At 39.0% G+C, this 19,306-nt stretch overlaps 1 protein-coding gene across 1 annotated transcript; it reads right to left on the reverse strand.

Annotated features, from left to right (window-relative positions):
• Positions 1–1,941: 1,941 nt before the first annotated feature.
• On the reverse strand, positions 1,942–4,963 carry rpl19 (ribosomal protein L19). The gene is made up of 6 exons (XM_079252295.1): positions 4,948–4,963; positions 4,516–4,622; positions 2,965–3,087; positions 2,717–2,837; positions 2,389–2,499; positions 1,942–2,131 (listed from the first exon to the last, which is right to left on the reverse strand). The coding sequence occupies exons 1-6, from the start codon at positions 4,950–4,952 to the stop codon at positions 2,008–2,010; spliced, it is 591 nt and encodes a 196-aa protein (XP_079108421.1). The 5' UTR covers positions 4,953–4,963; the 3' UTR covers positions 1,942–2,007.
• Between the last annotated feature and the right edge of the window lie 14,343 nt (positions 4,964–19,306).

Consider the following 19,306-nt stretch of genomic DNA (forward strand, 5'->3'; position numbering starts at 1 on the left):
CAACTTTGTCCCTTCCTATATGATGTGTCTGTGTTGGAAACCACTCCAGCTTCTGATCTAGATCTACACGCCATGTATCAGTAGTTTTGCACAGTATCCGTTTCCTCTCCATCAATGCAAACTGGCTCGCTAGGTGTTTAAGATCTCCAGAAATCCACCACAGATTCTTAGTTTTAGTGGTGTTCAGGAGAAGACAGTTCTTTTTACTACTGATGTAACTAACAATAAAGGACACCGGTTGCTTCGGGGGCTTTGGACCTGTTGTATTTCAAGCAGGCTATTCTTATTTGTCAAATGAACCACTTAAACGATATGGTGTTGAGCTGCAATTGTATAAAATTTTAAAAGGTCCAACTTAACATTCAAATCTGTGGTTTGGTTGTTTCTCTCTCATTTGGCCCATGAATGACACCTCCACTGGTACACATCATGAGCTCTGAAGCAGTTTCTAGAATAATTTAGTGATTTGCTCAAGCGGTGAGCTCTTAGGTCGTTAAGTCCCCGCACCTTCCTCAGGGGGGCAGTAATGGGGTCATGTGGCTGAGGAACAGCTGATCCCTGTACATTCCACAGCTGCTTACCATGAGGCCTGGTGCCCTCATACTTGTGTGAACTATTGCCACCCTGAATGTCTCAGAAGCACCCACAAGCATAAAATGAAGCAGACAAAAGGCTTTAGTAAAAACACACACAGTTTGTCCAAACCTGTAGCCCACACAGTATATAAGAACCTAAATGATCTTTTAGTAGGGCTCATAAATTATTTAAACATCCTGTAATGGCTGTAATGGACATGAAAGCTCTCCACAGAAACATATTACAAATGAATTTTTGATGAATCAGACCAAACAAACAAGCAGGACAAAGTGTAAAAGCTGCTGGTGCACCTCGCCAGTTTCTTACTCCAGTTCCCCAAAGCTGAAACGGACACCAGGTTCAGCTGGTTCAGCTGACAGAAAACCTGTCAGGAGCGTTTAACTTAATCTAAACAGCAGATGCTGCAGTTATACATGTACCTTAAAACTGGTTGATGTTTACAAGTATGTAACCTCTAGATTTTTAATTTCATAATGCCAAAGGAACTTGGATTGACAGATTTATTTTGTGAATCTTTAACATCTAAATAATCACTTTAGTTTTGACTGATTAATAGCCACTCAGGTTAGACTTCTCACAGCTGCTACATCCACTAGATGGCAGAAAACCCATGTAAATTAAAATGTATGTTTAGGTTAACAAATCCCTAAATATAATTTTTTAAAAACATTTCACGTTTGAAAATAGTTGAAAACTGCTGTTTGCATGTGGTGCTCTGAGATGATTTACTGGACAAACCACACGGTCCTTATAATAACAGGATTATAACTCGTTAAGCAGGAAATAGAATTATAGTTGGCAAATAAACCAGAATCTTGACAAATCATTCATATGATTCAAAACAAGTTTAGCAGAAAACAAACTTAAAGGTTTCTAAGCTGTGGGAACTCTGATACAACTTTGTCATTTTTCATTTATCCGAGGGTTTTATGTGACCCACCAGAAGATGCCTGTTCAGCCTAATTTAGTCTGCAGTCTGACAGTCACGACCAGAATTTTTTTGATCAAATAAATAGGTTATTATCAACTGTCTAACTTATTTTTAGGATGCCATAAAATATTTTTATTAAAGCTGCAGGATTGTGGCTGTCAGGGACTGAACTTAGAGATCCCCTCCTTTTATTAGCTTATCTTTAGTTTGCTTTCTCCATGTTAAAAGTATTCAAAGCCTCATGACAGCATGGTCCATAATGTTCAGTCACCATTGTCTCTCATAGGCCTGCATACTAAAGAAATACACTATTACACAATGTCACTCCCTTACAACACGGATTAATATTCTATTCCAGTCTTTCTGCTGAAGTAGTTTAAACACAATAGAACATGAATGAGACTTTCTGTGACTTTATGTACACTTTTATTGTCGGCACTTGACAGGTGGCACAGTCAGGCAGGACACAAAGAGCCCATTCACTTCTTGGTCTCCTCCTCTTTGGACAAGTTCTTGATGATCTCTTCCTTCTTGGCCTGGAGACGCTCCTCTCTGCGCTTGCGGGCCTCCTTTGTCTTGGTACGACGAGCCTCAGCCTGATCACTGGACAACAAGAAAAGAGAAGGTTGTATTCAGTAAGACTGATCCTAAGCTGGGAATATCCATGTAAAAATAAATACCAACTATTTAAATCGTTCATTCAAATCAACCGAACATCTAAAAGCTTTGTAAATATGACTCTTCACTGACTGGATCCCTAAATGTTCCTCGTTCCTCCAGTGATGCAATTAAATGTGAAAGAAGGTATTTTACCTCCAAATGAAAAAGTCTGATTCAGAGATGTGGAGAAGAATACTTACGCCAGGAGCTTCTTGCGGGCCTTGTCAGCCTTCAGCTTGTGGATGTGCTCCATAAGGATGCGCTTATTCTTGAACACATTACCCTTGGCTCTCAGGTAGAGGCTGTGATACCTGAAGGAGTAAAAAAGAGGAAAATAAATGTTATAAATAAATGATGGCTACTTAAAAGTAATAAGTGGAAACATTTCACAAATTTGAACTTCAATTCTGTTGAATTTGTGCTTAGCGACAAAGGTGAGACTTGACCAAATAAACCCAGTGGAAAAATAATCATGTTACCCTCTTATTTTCTGTTAAAATTGATCATTGAAGTAAAACAAAAACATACATGTGCCTGTCAATCTTCTTGGACTCCCTGTAGCGACGCAGCAGCCGGCGCAGGATCCTCATACGGCGCATCCAAGACAGCTTCTCCGGCATACGGGCATTTGCTGTACCCTTTCTCTTACCTGGGTACAGAGATTAAGAAAATATTAAGTTAATAGGCAGACATGCACTTATTTCAGATTAATTTTGTCATTCAAATTGTTCCTTGCCATTAACCCCCATCTTTCTCAAAGGTGTGTCTCAACATACCGACTCCCATGTGTCTCCCCTTGCGACGTGCAAGTGTGTTCTTGCGGCAGCGGGCCCTAGAGTGGACCGTAACAGGTTTGCGAATGATGAGACCATCCTTTACCAGTTTACGGATCTGCTGGCCTGGAAACAAAGTGTTGAGTTACCAAACTGCGTAAAATGAATAGAACGAGAACACCAAAGAATATTTATCCCTACAACTTTCACACTAACAAAAAGAACAGAGGAAAAAGTTTCTCTGCTTATTCTTGTCCAAACCAAAGAAAAACAATGTTTTTGGCAAATAGTTGAGATGTTAAGAAAAGGTAATTCAATTCAACTTTATTTATATAGTGTCAAATCACGGCAATGCCATCTCAAGACGCTTTACAGACAGAGGGGAAAACATAATGAAAGCCTAATAATAGTGTCACAACAGTGAAATGGTTCAAATTTGAAACAGTGGCGTTATTAACCCCTAATTTGGTTTTACATATGCAAACCATTTGGTAGAGATGGCTGAGGCAGGTTTTTTTTTTTTTTTTTTTTTTTTTTTTTTAAATTAATCAGTTACTGCAAATTTACCTTTACCACATGGTAGACCCACACATTAAAGGGTTACAACCAATAACCAGTATGAAGGTGTCAACAGAAGGAGATTTTATTCAACTACGTAATGTCAAACTTCAAGTCAAATGTATATCACTATACTAATTGGATCTAGGCTTTTATAAAGGTTTGGTCCAGGACATCTCAGCCTAGGGTGTCAATATTACAGTTAACAGTACAGTGAACATCTGAATCCATCATTTACTTCAATTATGTGCAGAATAAGATGTAATAAACCATTAGCATTAACACAGCACATTAACATTAGATTTAGATAGTTCTTTATTTCAGCCAAAATAAAACAATTTAATCAACAGGTTAAAAAAGTAGCAATTATTATAGAGTCCGAAAAGGAGCAGGATGAAGCAATGCTCATGTATTCCTGTCCCCCTTTACAATTATGATCTTTTCTTCCTTGCAGTTGTTAAAATAATCCCTTAAATAGTCCGTTTTCTTCTTTTTTTAATGGAAAAGTAATAACTAAATGCAAAATATAATAAATATAGACATGTACACACACATACTCGTGTACACATCTGCATATATACATACACATATACATATGCACATACACTCCCAGGCACAAAGCAATAACATGTATACCTTTATAGGTGATCATACACCTATCTATACACCTATCACATATATATTTATGTACATATCCACATCATACAACTACAGATAAACTTGCAGTTGCACATACCCCGACACATGTGCATATACTTACATACATTCAGTTTTATTAAAAGTATAACTTTATATACCTATTTATCCTATTGGTTTATACGTTCATTTACATTTTCTAAATAACTTTTGACTTTTTTCTTAAAATGGATGATGGAGGAATAGTCTTTAATCACTTGCTTTTGGAGGACTGTGATGAAGCCTTTGGAGCTGGACAAAGCAGCCACGGATTTTACCAGTGTGTAAAGAGAAACCAGTTCAAACTGGTGCAATACTTACGGGAATTGGCGTTGGCGATCTCATTGGTCTCATTGGGGTCCAACCAGACCTTCTTCTTCCCGCAGCGCAGGACGCTGGAGGCAAGCCTCTTCTGGAGCCTGAGCATGCTGCAGGCCAAAAGAGACAGACACTCTTTCGGTAAATATTGGTGTGTTGAACTGGAATAAAAAATGTTGCACCACTAAAACCAGTATGTGTTAGCCGTTCAGTTACTATCCAGCCGGTGGACTGCCAACATGGCCGATCCGTCAGCTACATCGTGTCATTTAAAATCACGATTAAATGTAGGGTTTGGGGTTCAGAGCGGCCAAGTTATTGTAGAATAATAATGCAGAATGAATTCGGGTGTCGTAATAAATAAGATCTAGTGGTCATGTATGTGTTTAAACTGTTTATTTGAGACTTTTGTTGAGCCATTAACATCACTCCTACCTCATGGCTGCTACTTCAATAGGAAAAGGAAGGTTTGGGGGACGGACTGGAATGAACCATTTTACAGGAGAGTCCAACTGAGATCATAAAACAACTTGATGGAATACGCGCCATATTTTATGGCTCTCATACTTGTTCATACCACAAAATGTAATGGATAAAAAGATGGATGGACAGAAAGTAAACCTGTAAATGTTTTTTTTGTAAGTTAACTTCGATAAAGCCCCCCCATAGAAATAATGGTAATAACCAGTATCTGAACAATGCATTGTGGGTAAAGTAGTGGAGTTGTGTAGTCTGTTGTTGAACCGCGTGAGGGCGCTGTTGACCACACAAATATCAGTTCTGCTAATTAACAGGATTATGTATGTTTTATGTTGCGTTAATGCTGAGTGTTATATCAGTAAAAGTAAGTTCCTTTTTGTTGTTGTTGTTGTTCATATTTATTTTTATTGTATCTATATTTGTGTGATTAATCAAAATCCAAAAAATGTAATTCTACCAGCTCTTTTGCAGAGCTTTTTGACGTGAAGCTTTTAGATTTGCGATGGAGCAGCTCTTCAAACATGTAATTAAACTGGCCCAGCTTGTTATAAGTAAGGTAATAAACATAAATATAATAGTTAGAATAGAATGTTTCAATGTTATATTAAAATATGTAAACACTAAGAAGGTTATATCTTATTAAAAATGTCATTCTTGTCTGTTTTCATATCTGGTTAGTGTTGATAATAATACGTATTATTTTTTTTATTTTTATTTTTTTAAAACGCGCTTAATGCCTCAAAAATATGTTTTAAAAAGAGAATATTCTGGCTTTAAAAAGGCTTTAAAAAGCAAGAATATTCTCTGAGCTTTACCTGTACCTTTGAAAGGTGTTTTCTTTTTTTTTTTTTAAAGGAAACTTTGCAAGTAATTGAAGTGCATGACATCAAAACTAAAAATATCCAAATACAAAGATAATGTCTAAAAAAATGCTGCTCTTCTACAGTAAAAACAAAACAATAAATAAATAAAATATTTTGAACAGCTCAGAAAATGTAAAAAGATTAGAAAATGGTGCTTTTGCATCTTTGAGTGGCCACTACTAAGAGAAAAAAAAATGTGGAAACAGTGTGCTGGTGTAGTAGGTGGGTACTTATGAAGAATCATGTAAAAATAGGCAACTGGTACGTTGCCATTTGACCAGCTACTTGTAAAGGTCTGTTTTTTTTTGCACCCTTAACCCTCTAAAGCAGCAGTCCATCACCATAGCAATACGGTGTGGGTGCATGAGGACCACTTGTGTGACTTCTTCACGGCAGGTAACCAAGAATACCAAATGAAATCATCAAGATCTGGAAAAGCGTTCAACAGCTTCAACTGTAGTCTCTGCAGAAGAATGCGTCATCCAGCAGGACAGCTGCACTATAAAGGCCATAAAGAAGCAAAAATGTATGCTGACCCATTGTCCTTTCCTGCTTCCATCATGCTTCTTTGGTTTTGTCATCATCTTGCAGTGTTACATGAAAAAGCAGCTAGAAAATTAACTTCAAGCTTTGGCTGTGCAGCCAAAACATAAATATCTTACCTGAAGAAGCTGTGAACAAATAACTGCAAAATGTTGATGAAGTATCTGGTTTGCATTATGAGGACAAAGTACCCAAGACCAGTTAAATCTGAGCCTATTTCTCCAACATGGGATCAGAGCCATACTTAATGAGTGTACATAGCTGTGTTTTGTCTTATTACTGCTGAATACTCTGTTAACTTGTTGAACTTATCCCTGACACTGATGCACTCATCTTGATTTTTATGCAGTTTATTCTCACATCTTGGTCTGATCTCGCCCATTCAACTTGTTTAGAAATCAAATACAATGAAAATATCAAAATATCCACGCTCTAAATTGAGTCATGCCTTACCTATGGTGAAAGGTCATCCATATCTAGTTTATTTTCAGTGACCATCCAACATACTGGTGTGCCAATTTAACCACATAACCACCTCAGCAGAGATGAAAAGTTCCCTATCCTTCAAAAGACGTATGAATCACTGCTGTTCAGAAACGGTGGCAACAATATGACCCACATCGTACAACATTATTTAATTGCTCAGATGTTTTAGTAAGGCATCAGTGTCTTCTGAATCTGAGGTCACTTCGTACCACCAGTTTCAAGGAAGCAGCAGCGAAGACACTCAACACATAAAGAAAGAAAATCAAGTGGGTCATAAGGTTACTATGGACCCATTTTCCAGAGTGGTTTAATTCTCGATTTACCAGGATGTGTCTATGATAGTGTCTCTGAAGTGACATCTACAGATGATTATTTCATTGTTCATGAGCTATAAAGTAATTATTTAACTGCACAAAGAAGGAAACGATAGTGTGAGAAAAAAAAAGTCTAAAACAACATGAGGAAATAAAAAGGTATATTTACATGATGGTATTGCTCATGGTGGTGACTTTATACCTATTCAGTTCCTGCAGTTGTGAAGACAAGCATCAGTAAAAGGCCAGAGACATCATTGTACACTGAAGACAGTCTTCTCTGACTCATCACACTCACCTTGGGCAGAGAAATGAAAAAGAGCAATCCATCTGAGAATAAGTGAATTGTGCTGCACATAAGGCTTTTTCTCTAAAGGAGTACGTCGACCAGCTGCTGCTGCTGCAGAGCCGTACGGACTCAGAGAAACATGACTCTTATCAATGTACACTATGATGATGAATCACTGCTTTACAAAAAAAAAAGAAAAACTTTGTATGATGCTTCCTCCCACTAGTTCACCGAAAGATTCAGCTGCAGCAGAGAAGGAGGAGGTTGTGGGTGCTCTGTCCAACGCCATCAGCTCCGTTGGCAACGTCACACACATTAGATGTCACACTATGCTTTGTAATTTCTGTGAGGAGTGGGTGATTGCCTTTTTAGTTTATTTAAATTTGCATAATCCATATGATATCATCAGTGATTTAGGGCTTTGTAGTAATTCAGTTTCATTTGCTGTTTTTTGTTATCAAAGAATCAGCAAACTTTCTTGAGGATCAGCCACCCTGATGTCCCAGTTTTTAGCTTGGCATGTTGAGTGAACATGACAAATTTACATTATAGAAGTTAACAATTGCTTATCATGTTACTCTATTTTTTGTTTTTTATTTGTTTTGTTTTACATAATTTTACACAATTTTCAGTGTGTTTCTACTTATGGTTTCGGCGTCTCCTTGACTTTGTTGTTTACACTAATTAATTTGTAAATCACTGTTGATCAGCCAAACTGCACAAACTGATTTTGTATTTTTTACGGCATAAAGGAAAGCAGCAGATCGAAACATGCTTATATCTGACCAACGGCAACAAGGCATTTCTACCAGCATCTTTGTTTTGCTTTAGGCGGCGATGTCTTGGAGTATAGCTAAGGGTGCAGCATAAATGCTGTCTAGTTCAACAACTTATAAACAGTTGTTCACTGTGATCACTACACATGAAAGGAGTCAGGTATCATCAAAGTTTTTTTTAATTGTATCAAATGCAAATGACAGTAGGTACAATGTAAGTTCAGTCTCTTGTCCAATGATACATTTAAATGTGGGCTCAGCAAGATGGGGATCAAAACATCGTCCTTGGATTGATGCACAGACTCTCTATCTCCTGACTCATTTTTCTTTTGTCCAGCTATAATAAATCTTGCTATATCTTGAGACTGTGTCATGAAATGGCTCTAAGAGTCATGGAAGGTGCCAGAAATGTTGTCATCAATTCATCAAAATAGGCAAAGATAAAATATCACCTAACTGGCTTGTGCAACTTCGGTGGCAAATAATGACAAAAAATAAAAAGTAAATCTGCTTAGAAAATTTCAGCAATTTAAAAAAAAATGCTCCCTGAATCAAAATCAGAAATTACTTTATTAACAAGTAAATGAAATTAAATGAAAAATACTTTATTAATCCCCAAAGGGAAATTCAATGAAACGATCAAATAAATTCATAAAACGATGCGTTCAAGGAGCAATAAATGAATAAATACACAAATCATGCCCAGTTTGTGAGTTTTTACCACATTGACACAATTTTCTTTTATTTTTGAGTAATACTCACAAAACAGTGTTTAAAAAATGTCCAAAACCTTTGTTTAGACATCTTCCTGAAACTTAAGATATTCTTGCTTTCTCCTGTTTCTGTATCCGGACTTTTCTTATATCGCTTTTGTCTGTACAGTTTAAAATGAACCAGCAAACTGTCCTCCGAGAAATATCATGATGTTTTATTTTTAAACAACATAGAACATTTCATTGATTTTAAATGTTTCTCTACATACATTAAGGCCAATGTTGGTATATTTACCTTTTATTCAGTAAGGCAGAAATCTGGGAGCTGTTCAACAACTCACTCAGAGGCCTTTAAACTGTACATATTGATAATTCCCTATATTTTTTCAGGACACCAGCAAAGCTCTGTCTCTGCTGGAACATTCAGTCAGCCCTAATCCCATCCACAGTGGGGTCAGTGTTAGGTCAGTTGTGGACCTGGGTCCCCGGAGAGCCTGTGTGTTTTGCTTAAGGCAACATCAGCATGAGTCTCCTCTTCTTTAAATCTCATTGGCTTTGGACACAGAATCTCCCTGCTGCTGCAAAAAGCTTAAGATAAAGCTGAGCTATTCTCCCCTTCCAATCAGCCCTGCAGGAACTCGGGTTTTTGAATGTCAATGTGGAGAGAGCATTGGGCTGAATGTCTCCAGCCTTCATCACTGGAGCTCTGCTGCTTCCCCATCACTCAGTAAGTAAAAGGTGGCGTTTATTCAACGGGGCGTGGACCTCGGCTCCAGCTGGAGTCTGTGGAGCACAGAGGGGACAGAAACGACGTCAAGACACGCAGAAAGCCACAGAAACACACCGGAAGTCAAAGGACTCTGCTTTCAGAATTAAATCAGCCTGATTTCTCTCATGGACGCTGTTTTCAGCAGTTTGCTGGATCCGATTTTAAGTAGTTTCCCCGACAGTTCTCATGTAAATTTGGCTTTTTTTTCTTTTTTTTTTTTCTTTAGTGTTTGTAACCTTTGTCTCTTTATGTCATCCTATACTGGATGGAGATCAGGGTTTAACAGGATTAAAGTAGTCTGCTTATTCCTCTTGTTTTAATTTGCCCTCTGTTCTGCTGAACAAATTTATTTACTATCGATCAAACGGTTCTATCATCATATCCTGCTGCTGAAACCCGTCTTGAGGGAAACACAAATTGATGCAATTATTACTTTATTGTATTATTTGTTCTTCTAGGTCTAAGTCTCAACTGAGTCCACACTTGATAGGTTCATTAAATTGGTGAAACAAGTTTCCTTTCCATGAGTTTTACTTCCATAACCGGATGCGTGTTTGCGTCATTCCGCTATCTTGACTCTGTGTTCAGGCTCGGTGCGCCAGTGTGTAAAGCTCCAGGCAGCTGTTGCCATTATTTTACCAGCCAGCTCACATACATCAGCGGCCTTACCCTTCCTGGACAGAACAGAAAAAAAGAAGATGAGACAGTCGGCACCATCATAAACACACGAAACTGAAATAGATTTTTTTTTCTCCCCAAAAAAGTGAAATCAAATGGTACAGAAAAGTAGTATGTCCAGGACGCCTTCGACCTCAACCCAGGAGATCCAAATGGACATGTTTGACCATCATCCACACACCCAGGTAAGACCACAGACTTAGGTTTTTGTTTTGTTTTGTTTTTTTTTAAAAAAAAAAAGGGGATTAGATTTATTAAATTAGATGATTAAATTACGCAAATTAAAATAGGAAACACATTGTTTTTAGTTCTGATCCATTTATGCAACAGATGCTTTTCAGCAGCAGCAAAGCTGCTTCACTTGTGAATTAACAGGTTGTTCGACAAGCAAGTCGCCGAAAATGCTTGTGAACACGGAATATAGCATTTATTTAGTCATATTAGCTGTTTTAAAATAAAGAATAATAATAATATGTTGTATGTTTCCTGTGTTCGACATAACTGCGTCTCTGGTGTGTGTTGTCTGTACTTCTGTCGGGTTTGAGTCGCTGCTGTGATGTAAGGATTGTGTTTATGATGTCTGACCAACAGCTTCTTAGGAAAACCACACCTTTATTTAATCAGACTGGGATTAAGCTGAAAAACTGTTCTAAGATAAACAGATGGAGGAGATTCTGCTTTATGTTATCTGTCACAGGATGTTATGCTTTTCACTTATGTTAGGGAGAATAATTGTTTTGTTTTTTTTTAATTTAAAGACATGAAATCTGTTTTCTTTTCTAGTTGTAAACTAGAATAGAAATTTCTCTCATGCTGTTTCCACTTTTTCAAAAGTTGACACAGTTATTCACAATTTCATTTCTCCTGCCTTGATAGTGTCAGTCTTTTTATAGCCACAAGTAGGTTCTGGCTTTTTAGAAGTCGCTTGGACGTTTTTGGGCATGTTTAGTCATAAATCTGTAAATGGATGAAAAAAAGTAAGATGAGAAAATCTAGAACAAACACACCCACGCTGAGCTCAGTCATTGTCTCTCTGGAGAAGGAAAAAAAGAAACATCTCATCACAGACTACCAGCGCTTCAAACCATGCCAAGTCCTGCTCTCTCCTCTTTACTCCCACTCTTCCCAGCTCCCTCTCATCTCCTTCTTCCCCCTCAGCTCTTATGATTCCTGCTCCATCCTTTTGGAGTTTGCCTGCTGCTCTCACCATCTCACCTTATCGTATCTGTTTTTAGCAGTCAGATCTTCATCTGCTGAGAGGCTGCAGTGAGAAACAGATGGACAACCTCCTTGTGCCAGGCAGCAGGGGTTGTATACGTGTGTTTTTATGTGTGTGCTTGGCACTTCTGATCAATCAAACAGAAAGCTCATGTTGCCACGCAGGAGGTCACACTACTGAATGCATTTGTAGAAAGTGCAGCTATAATATCCTGTAAGGGAAGATCAGATTTTTTTCTGCTCTGACTCAGAAGTAGACATTAACATTACCCGAGAACTCATCCAAATTCAGCGCTTGAAGGTATCTTAGATTAAAGATTGTACCTGCTGGCCAAAGTTAGATTGCAGATCAGTGTGAATATCTGTGAGCAGAATAATGTTTGTAGGATATTCATGAGCACGCTGCCAAGACCCCCCCTTTTTTTTTTTTAAAAGCCCCCTGTTCACTAAAAACACCCTCTTTAATTATACTGTTAATCTGGGAGGATGTTTACCAACAGGAAACCTCCCCGCCCCACTTCCCTGGCATTTCTCTGACCTTTCCTGATCCCTTACAGGAACCACCACCATTCAGTTGCAGAGGGACCACTAAACATGCACACTTAGATATGAAGCGGTACCCAGACACAGAACTTCCAGTAAAGCATAAGTTTACTTCATCCACTGATTTCCTGTGAATTTGGTCTTATTGCAGTTTCTTAATATGGATATTGCATTATTTGTTCTTTTTTTTTTTTACATTTCTGTTGCTGAGATAAAACATCTACAAAAAATTATGGTTTCACATCCATTTCACTGCATCTCAGTTGAATTAAATTTGTTCACGAGCTATAAGGCTAATTTTTCAAACACTTCACATCTTCAGGTCTTAGAAAATAAAACGGTGAGCGATCCGCATTTTAGATGAAATTCTCTTAGTTTTTTTTTTTTCTTGTGCACTAATTCATATTTCAGATAAGAAATGATAAATAGTCGTCTAAGTTGGTTTAAAGAAAAACACATCACCTAACACAACTAAATGGCATCACCACCTTAAGCATGTTTTTTTTATGTGTGATTTCTATGGTTTTAAACTGTTTGAATGTCACTTGATGGCAAAAAAAAAATTATGCAAAAAGTTTGGAATCAAGGCTAAATGTGTTTCCTGAATATTTCAATTAATAATTCCTGTAAATCTTAATGAACTCGAAGGTTTTGGGGGGGGTTAGAACCATACAAGTTGTCTTGTTTTTACACAGTGAGTCTGAGAGCAACAAAGAATCCTCTCTGAGGAAGAAAAAAGGGAACCTTTATATAACTAAATGAATAAAAAAAGGTGCTGTTAAGGTTCTAGCAAAAGAAAGAAAGACAATCAACTTGATACATTTAAAAGGAAAAATAGTAAACTAACATGGAGACCAACAAGAAGTGAGCCAGGATCTTCGGATTTAGACATTATTCTGTATCTCTTCAATTATTAACAAGCCAATAGCTTTGATCTTAATTGTGAACATCAATATACTATTAAATTGGAAGATGTGTTTTAAGACAAAGCATGTGAAATAGACATGCAAAAATCAGCTCCTTTGTTTGGCAGTGAAACTTGACCCCATTTTCCTTTTTCGAGTTCTGTCAACAAGAGCTGCGCAGAAGAAATCATCACCTTTGCCACAGATCAGAATATGTGTCCATTAATGCAGCGGTGCAGCATCATGCAATCTGCGGTGTGAAAAGAAAGGACTGAACCAGTGTAAAAGTTAGGAACTTTTCTTTGACACCACTGTCTCACTAAATTTTGCACATGGACACAAACAAACTGGTCTCCATTTTATTTGGTTGATGAAATGTTGCTACCAGTGCACAGCATTTTTTTTTTTTTTTTAGAGATTTAATGCAAGTGGTCACAATTGCCAACAGTGATGTCATGCTCTGCTTTTGCATTAGCGTCTCACTGAACACCAGTAGCTGCTGTTGGGTATATCACTGTGATTCGGCTGAAATCACAGTTTTCCTGTGAGAAAATCAGAAAAAGAAAGTCTGCACAGCAAAACGGGTTGGGAACAGAACCTGCTGTGCTACAGGAGGTTTTGGACAAATTCAGATGAATGAATGGTCTTTGTTTTTGGAGAGCAGCAGCTTGTAACAGATGTGGTTCTCTTTTATCTGTTGTCACTGAAAACCTCTTGGCTGCGGTTTGTTTTTAACATTTGCAGCAGCAAGTGCAACAGGCAATGTTTGTTTAAAGGCAGGCGCGACGGCCTCATTCATCTGAAGACCTCAGTGTGCTCCGCTGAGCATCGTGTGACAGCAATAACAAAAAATACTGAGTAGACAGCAATGATTAGGGTTTGCTTGTGAATCCGTTACCAGGTATCTGCTGCAGGTATAAGAAGTGTGCAGCTTCCCCTGTGTTTACATAGGTGTGCATGTTTGTGTGGGAGATTGTGGGTCTGACGGGTGTACTATAAAAAGCATATGTGACAAGTTGCGGATGAAGATAATTGCTTCTCATAGTGTGAGTGATGAACCAAACGCTGTACAGATTGTTGCCGTGAGGTGACTCATACATAGTTGAAGTGCAGCTTAGATATGTTTAATCTACTGAATTTGATTATGAGTAACATCAGGTGCAGGAGCTGCGTGCAAACACAACTTAATGTGCATTGTTTTCAGACCAATACACATGAAGCTAAAAAGCTTTGAACCACAGAGGGGGTATCTGGACTTGAACCAGAGACCTCTTGATCTGCAGTCAAATGCTCTACCACTGAGCTATACCCCCAGCTGTCTATACCTTTTAGTGACAAATTTTTATATAATCTATTACCTGCCCTTATTTCATGTTTGAATGGCCAGTTTTCTCATGGCTAACAAATGTGATTTGTCAGCATTGTGTATCCATGGCAATGTAGGCTGCATGGGCCCACATCACCATGATGCAACGCGTGGCCTCTGCCAAACCCAAACAGGCCATTTTCCCGAGCTCACATTACAAGTCCCAGTTTGCATCAGAACATGAAAAATGTCATGTGATGAACGCTGTTCATGAACGCAGTGGGTTCGTTTTCTCTAGTTGACTTCCTCCGTGGTCTGGAACTCTTGCTGCTTTTATCTCTGGCTCAATCTTACAGCCTGATCATGTTCCGGAGCTTTTACCAACGCTACTGCAAATGTGAAGAGCGAGCAAGCTCCCTGGAAACAAGATTTTCTGAAAAATATGTTAAGTTAATTATTGGACAGAAGCACAATTAAACCGTCTCTGTTTTTTCTCTATCTTTCCACCCCCACCCCCCACCCCCCCTCTCTTGCTCTTTGACTTTTCAGGGAAAGTATGCCAAAAGGAAGAGCCGATTTAAGCGCTCAGATGGAAGCACCTCCTCTGACACCACCTCAAACAGCTTTGTCCGACAGGTAATCTTTTCCTTAGACTGCTAATCGGAGCACCAGACGTCAACTCTGCTCCCATCTCATTCAATGAAAAATGGTTTAGTTCACTTTAATTAAAGTGAGGGCTTTCAGTGCCAGGAAGTCAGTGGCTTTGCATCACATTGGAATACTGTACATAACTTCTTTGTCTCTGCAAAGAACATGTTGAGAATGATTATATCAGCTAAACTTTCTGGAAGGAAAACCTTAAATTGCCCAGTAGAACTTTCTAATCATTAAAAACAGGTTAAATCTGCAGCTTTCAGTGTAAATTCACGGCCTTTTGGTTTTTTGAGCTGAACTTTTGATAAGCATTGCTTCTCAGACATGAAAACTTCCTGTTTGTCTCTGCTATTTATTGTCACATTTGTACTGTAGCTATAGACCAGGTCCACTCAATTCGATTCTACAAGAGCCGCGGCCTGGCAGCTTTTTCTGCAGTTATCCCTCAAATGTACGAGTCATTGCGCAGAACTTCATTGGTTGTTGGATGCTAGATGCCCGAACAAGCAAAGACGTCATTTCAGAATGACGTCTTTTCACAAAAACTGCAACAATCAAGGAGTATCTCATATTGAGTAATTGAAATCGGGTGTGTTGAAGCAGAGAAACATTGAGAATTTTCTGGGCTGTGGGCTTTGTAGGGCTGAGTTGAACATGCTGTAGAATAAAGATTTCAGCTTTTCAACTACTAATCTAAAGAAAAAAACAAGCAAAGTGATGCCCATTTGACATTCTTAATATATAGTTTTTCCTTGTAATAAACATGTGATAATTGGCTAAAACTGTCATGATGTCCTCACAATACAACATGAGACAGGAGGAAATCTGATTCCTTATTGTGCTCCTGATGCCATTTGCAAGAATCCACCGTGCATTAATTAAAACCAGTTAGAGCCAAGAGGAGTGTCTAATTGCCACTTTTGCAGTTTCCATGGTTACAAGCTCTTGAGTGCAGAACAGCCTGTATTGCTAAGAGGGGATTTTGAGGAAGGACTGAAGCACAGCAGAGAGGGATAGAAGAGGTCTGCAGTTTTTTTCTACACAAATTTTAAAGTTCATGCTTTAACAATTAAAATTCATGGTCATTATAACATAAAACATGTCAGAATTTTATTTCTAAAACACACCCACACAGCTAAAACCAAATTAAATGGTGATAATGCATGACGTCTTTGCACAAAAACTGCAACAATCAAGGAGTATCTCATATCGAGTAACTATTCATTCATTTCTGTCAGGTGTGTTGGAGCATGGAGACAAAAAAAAACCTTGAAGGATAGTGGCCCTCGAGGACTGGAGTTTGACACCTGTGCTCTAAACATTTTAGTCATGCAGTCAAGCCAGCTGAGAGTTTAGTTTCCTACATATGTTTTACTGACGGTAAAATCTCAAAAACTCACAAGGCAATCTTTAAATAATAAACAGGCTCCAGCTCTGGTGCTACAGAGAGCGGAAGGGATTTGTTTTTGCTGCACTGGTGGCATCTTCAGTCCTCGCTGTTATTACCACGTCACTTTCCATGCCAGATTGCCTATTTAGATAATACGGGTGCCAAAAACCCCTTTATTTTCCTGTCTTTAAACTAAACACACCTTTGCTGTCACGCTATTTTGCAACAAGCAGCTCACAGTCTTTGCGCATTACATGGTGTTGATATGATCACCAATAATTACTGAATCTCCTGTGGCTACACAGCAGATTTAGTTTAACACAGTTGAACGCGTCAGTAGAAATCCTCCTCCCCCCACAGCTACTGATAAAAACCATTTCTCAGGTGTTTAAACCCATCCCACATTTAGCCCATCTGACCTCGACCTCTTCTGCTGTGTGGATATATTGGCTTTGTTGATCAATAGGTTTAGACAAACCTGTAAATTGTCAGGGGGCAGAGATGAATTTTCCTAGTAATGGCTGAAGAGGAGGTTTGGTTCAGCCATTACACACTGGTGACCCAGGCAACAGTCCTTGTCTGGACATGACATTTCTCAGAGCCACGCTGTGTCTCAGTTAACCGAGCTTCCCCTTTTCCGCCTGACCTCTTCATTTGCGAGAGGAAATGATGTGCCCCGCGCTGAATGACATTTACTTGTTCGTCGCTGGTGTTGCTTTAATAAAAAAAAAAAAAAAAAAAATCTTACCGCTGTTGGTGAACACAGGGATCTGAACTCTCCCGTGGCTTCTAAAGGTTAGCTGCATTCTCACCTGCATATATCCCCCTCCCACTGCCTTGTCCTTCATTAGCTCAGGCTGGAGAAGAACTCCACGTATTCAAGTCTGTAGGGTGGGAGGAGTCATAATCTTTCTCGCCGTATGAGGGCCATGTCACTTGTTGGAAGAATTAAATATGCTTCCATGTCCAGTGTTACTGCTCTTCATATTACTCATCTTTGCTGGCATTGGGAGGGTCACTGCATTGAGGCTTTTTCCATGTGAACACAAATCATCATATAGTGTAGGATTTGGTCCATATAGCTGATATTAGCAGAACAACTGAAAGCAGGGCGCTCTATAGGCTCTACAGTCTCACACACGCCTACGCAGGCGCACACTCATTCACTGCACACACAAACACACGAAAGCCACAGTCAACCAACGGTAGAGCCGGCTGGTACACTCGGCCTGGTTTCCATAGCAACCGGGCTACTGAATCTCCTTGTGTGCAGGCACAGTGGGATGGAGAGACGAAGCAGTGGATGTTTCGATGGGTTTGTGTTTGCTTCTGAGTGTGTATGTGTGTGTGTGTGTGTGTGTGTGAGAGAGAGAGAGAGAGCATGTGTGGGTGCGGCCTACGTGTTTGTGCTGTGTTAGTTTGTGTGTCATGTTCAATAAATACATACTCTGTCTCCAGGTGTGCAAAATCAGACTGAATGGTGCTGCTGGGTGAAGTAGACAGCAGGTTTCCTGTTGTTTTAGGCAAAGTTGTTAGAGAAACAAAAAATTGATTCTCTGAATCTGTGAAATCAGCAATTACACATGAAAACAATCATAAAATCACCATCAAGTAGCATAAAATCACAGTGTTAGTTTGGAAAAACTCATATCAGGTGTCAATAGATTCCCTAAAAGATGAGGCCCACACAAACAGTCCTTCAGAAGACCTAAAAGCCAAACTCAGCTTGCAAATTAGACTAAAAGCAGCTAATGTGATCTATTTAACAATTTGAGTGGAAATCATTGATAAAAACAATGTGGGTAAAATTTGCAATATGGATACAAACATGGAAGTCAGTATATAAAGCTGAGGTGGAAAAACAAAACCTCTTGTATTGGTCAAAAATAAAAAAAAATTAAAAAAAAAAAATTAGGACTTTGATATTGTTGTTCAGTAAATAAAGGGATTCATATAAATCCTATTAGAACAGAAGGAGCCATTTGTTGTCCTCAATAAAGAAGTTCAGGATTTTAAGGGTTGATGTGTTGAATTTATTTAGACTCAGTTGTTCCCTCCACTGGCAGCTTCAGGAGAAGATTGATTGTTAGCAGTTCTGTTTTTTCACATTTCACAGCCGATTGTATCGTCAGCATCATTAAATATAGGGGAGGATGAGGCTGCTGGGGTTATGTCCACAAAAACTATTGGCTTTGTGTCAAATGTCGCCCTCTAGTGTTCAGATTAGACCGCTCTTCCATGGTCACCATCAGCCTTTCAGCCACAGGTTTCTGATTATGTACTGCCCTCATTTTTGTACTTTACAATTTCGTACAACAAACTGATCCCCAAAGTATATCTTACAGTTAGTGTTGAGGAAATAAGTAATATTTATCAGAAGTACAAGAGGTTATGGATAACATATTTTGAGCTGCAATATTAAACAAATACTTCAAAGACTCAAACCATCAAGCACCAGTTGCTTCAAAGTGATTATTTTCTTTTCTTGTTGTACTGAACCACAACCCCCCCACCCCCCACCCCCCACCCCTGGTCTTATCCCCTTTTCTAGAGTAGAGACATAAAGATGTTGGTAAGAATGAAATCAGGACAGAGGCCAAGAAGAATGGCACAAAAAGACTGGAGGGGGGGGGGGGGGGGGGGGGGGTTTCCCTGGGTACTGCCCAGTTCTCTCCCACGTCAGATGGGTCATCAAACGGCTGACGGGTGCATACCAAGCCTCCTTCTGGGTCTCAGTGCGTTCACGTCCCTGTTTCTGCCCAGCCAGGGCTAAATATATTCCCCCAGTTTGCACATGTAGCACAAGTCCTGCAACCTGACCCCCAGCCAGCTCTAGCTCCCTTCCTCTACACAAGGTTCACGTTCCT

Source organism: Telmatherina bonti (assembly GCF_933228915.1).
Source record: "Telmatherina bonti genome assembly, chromosome: 14".
Lineage (NCBI taxonomy): Eukaryota > Metazoa > Chordata > Actinopteri > Atheriniformes > Telmatherinidae > Telmatherina > Telmatherina bonti.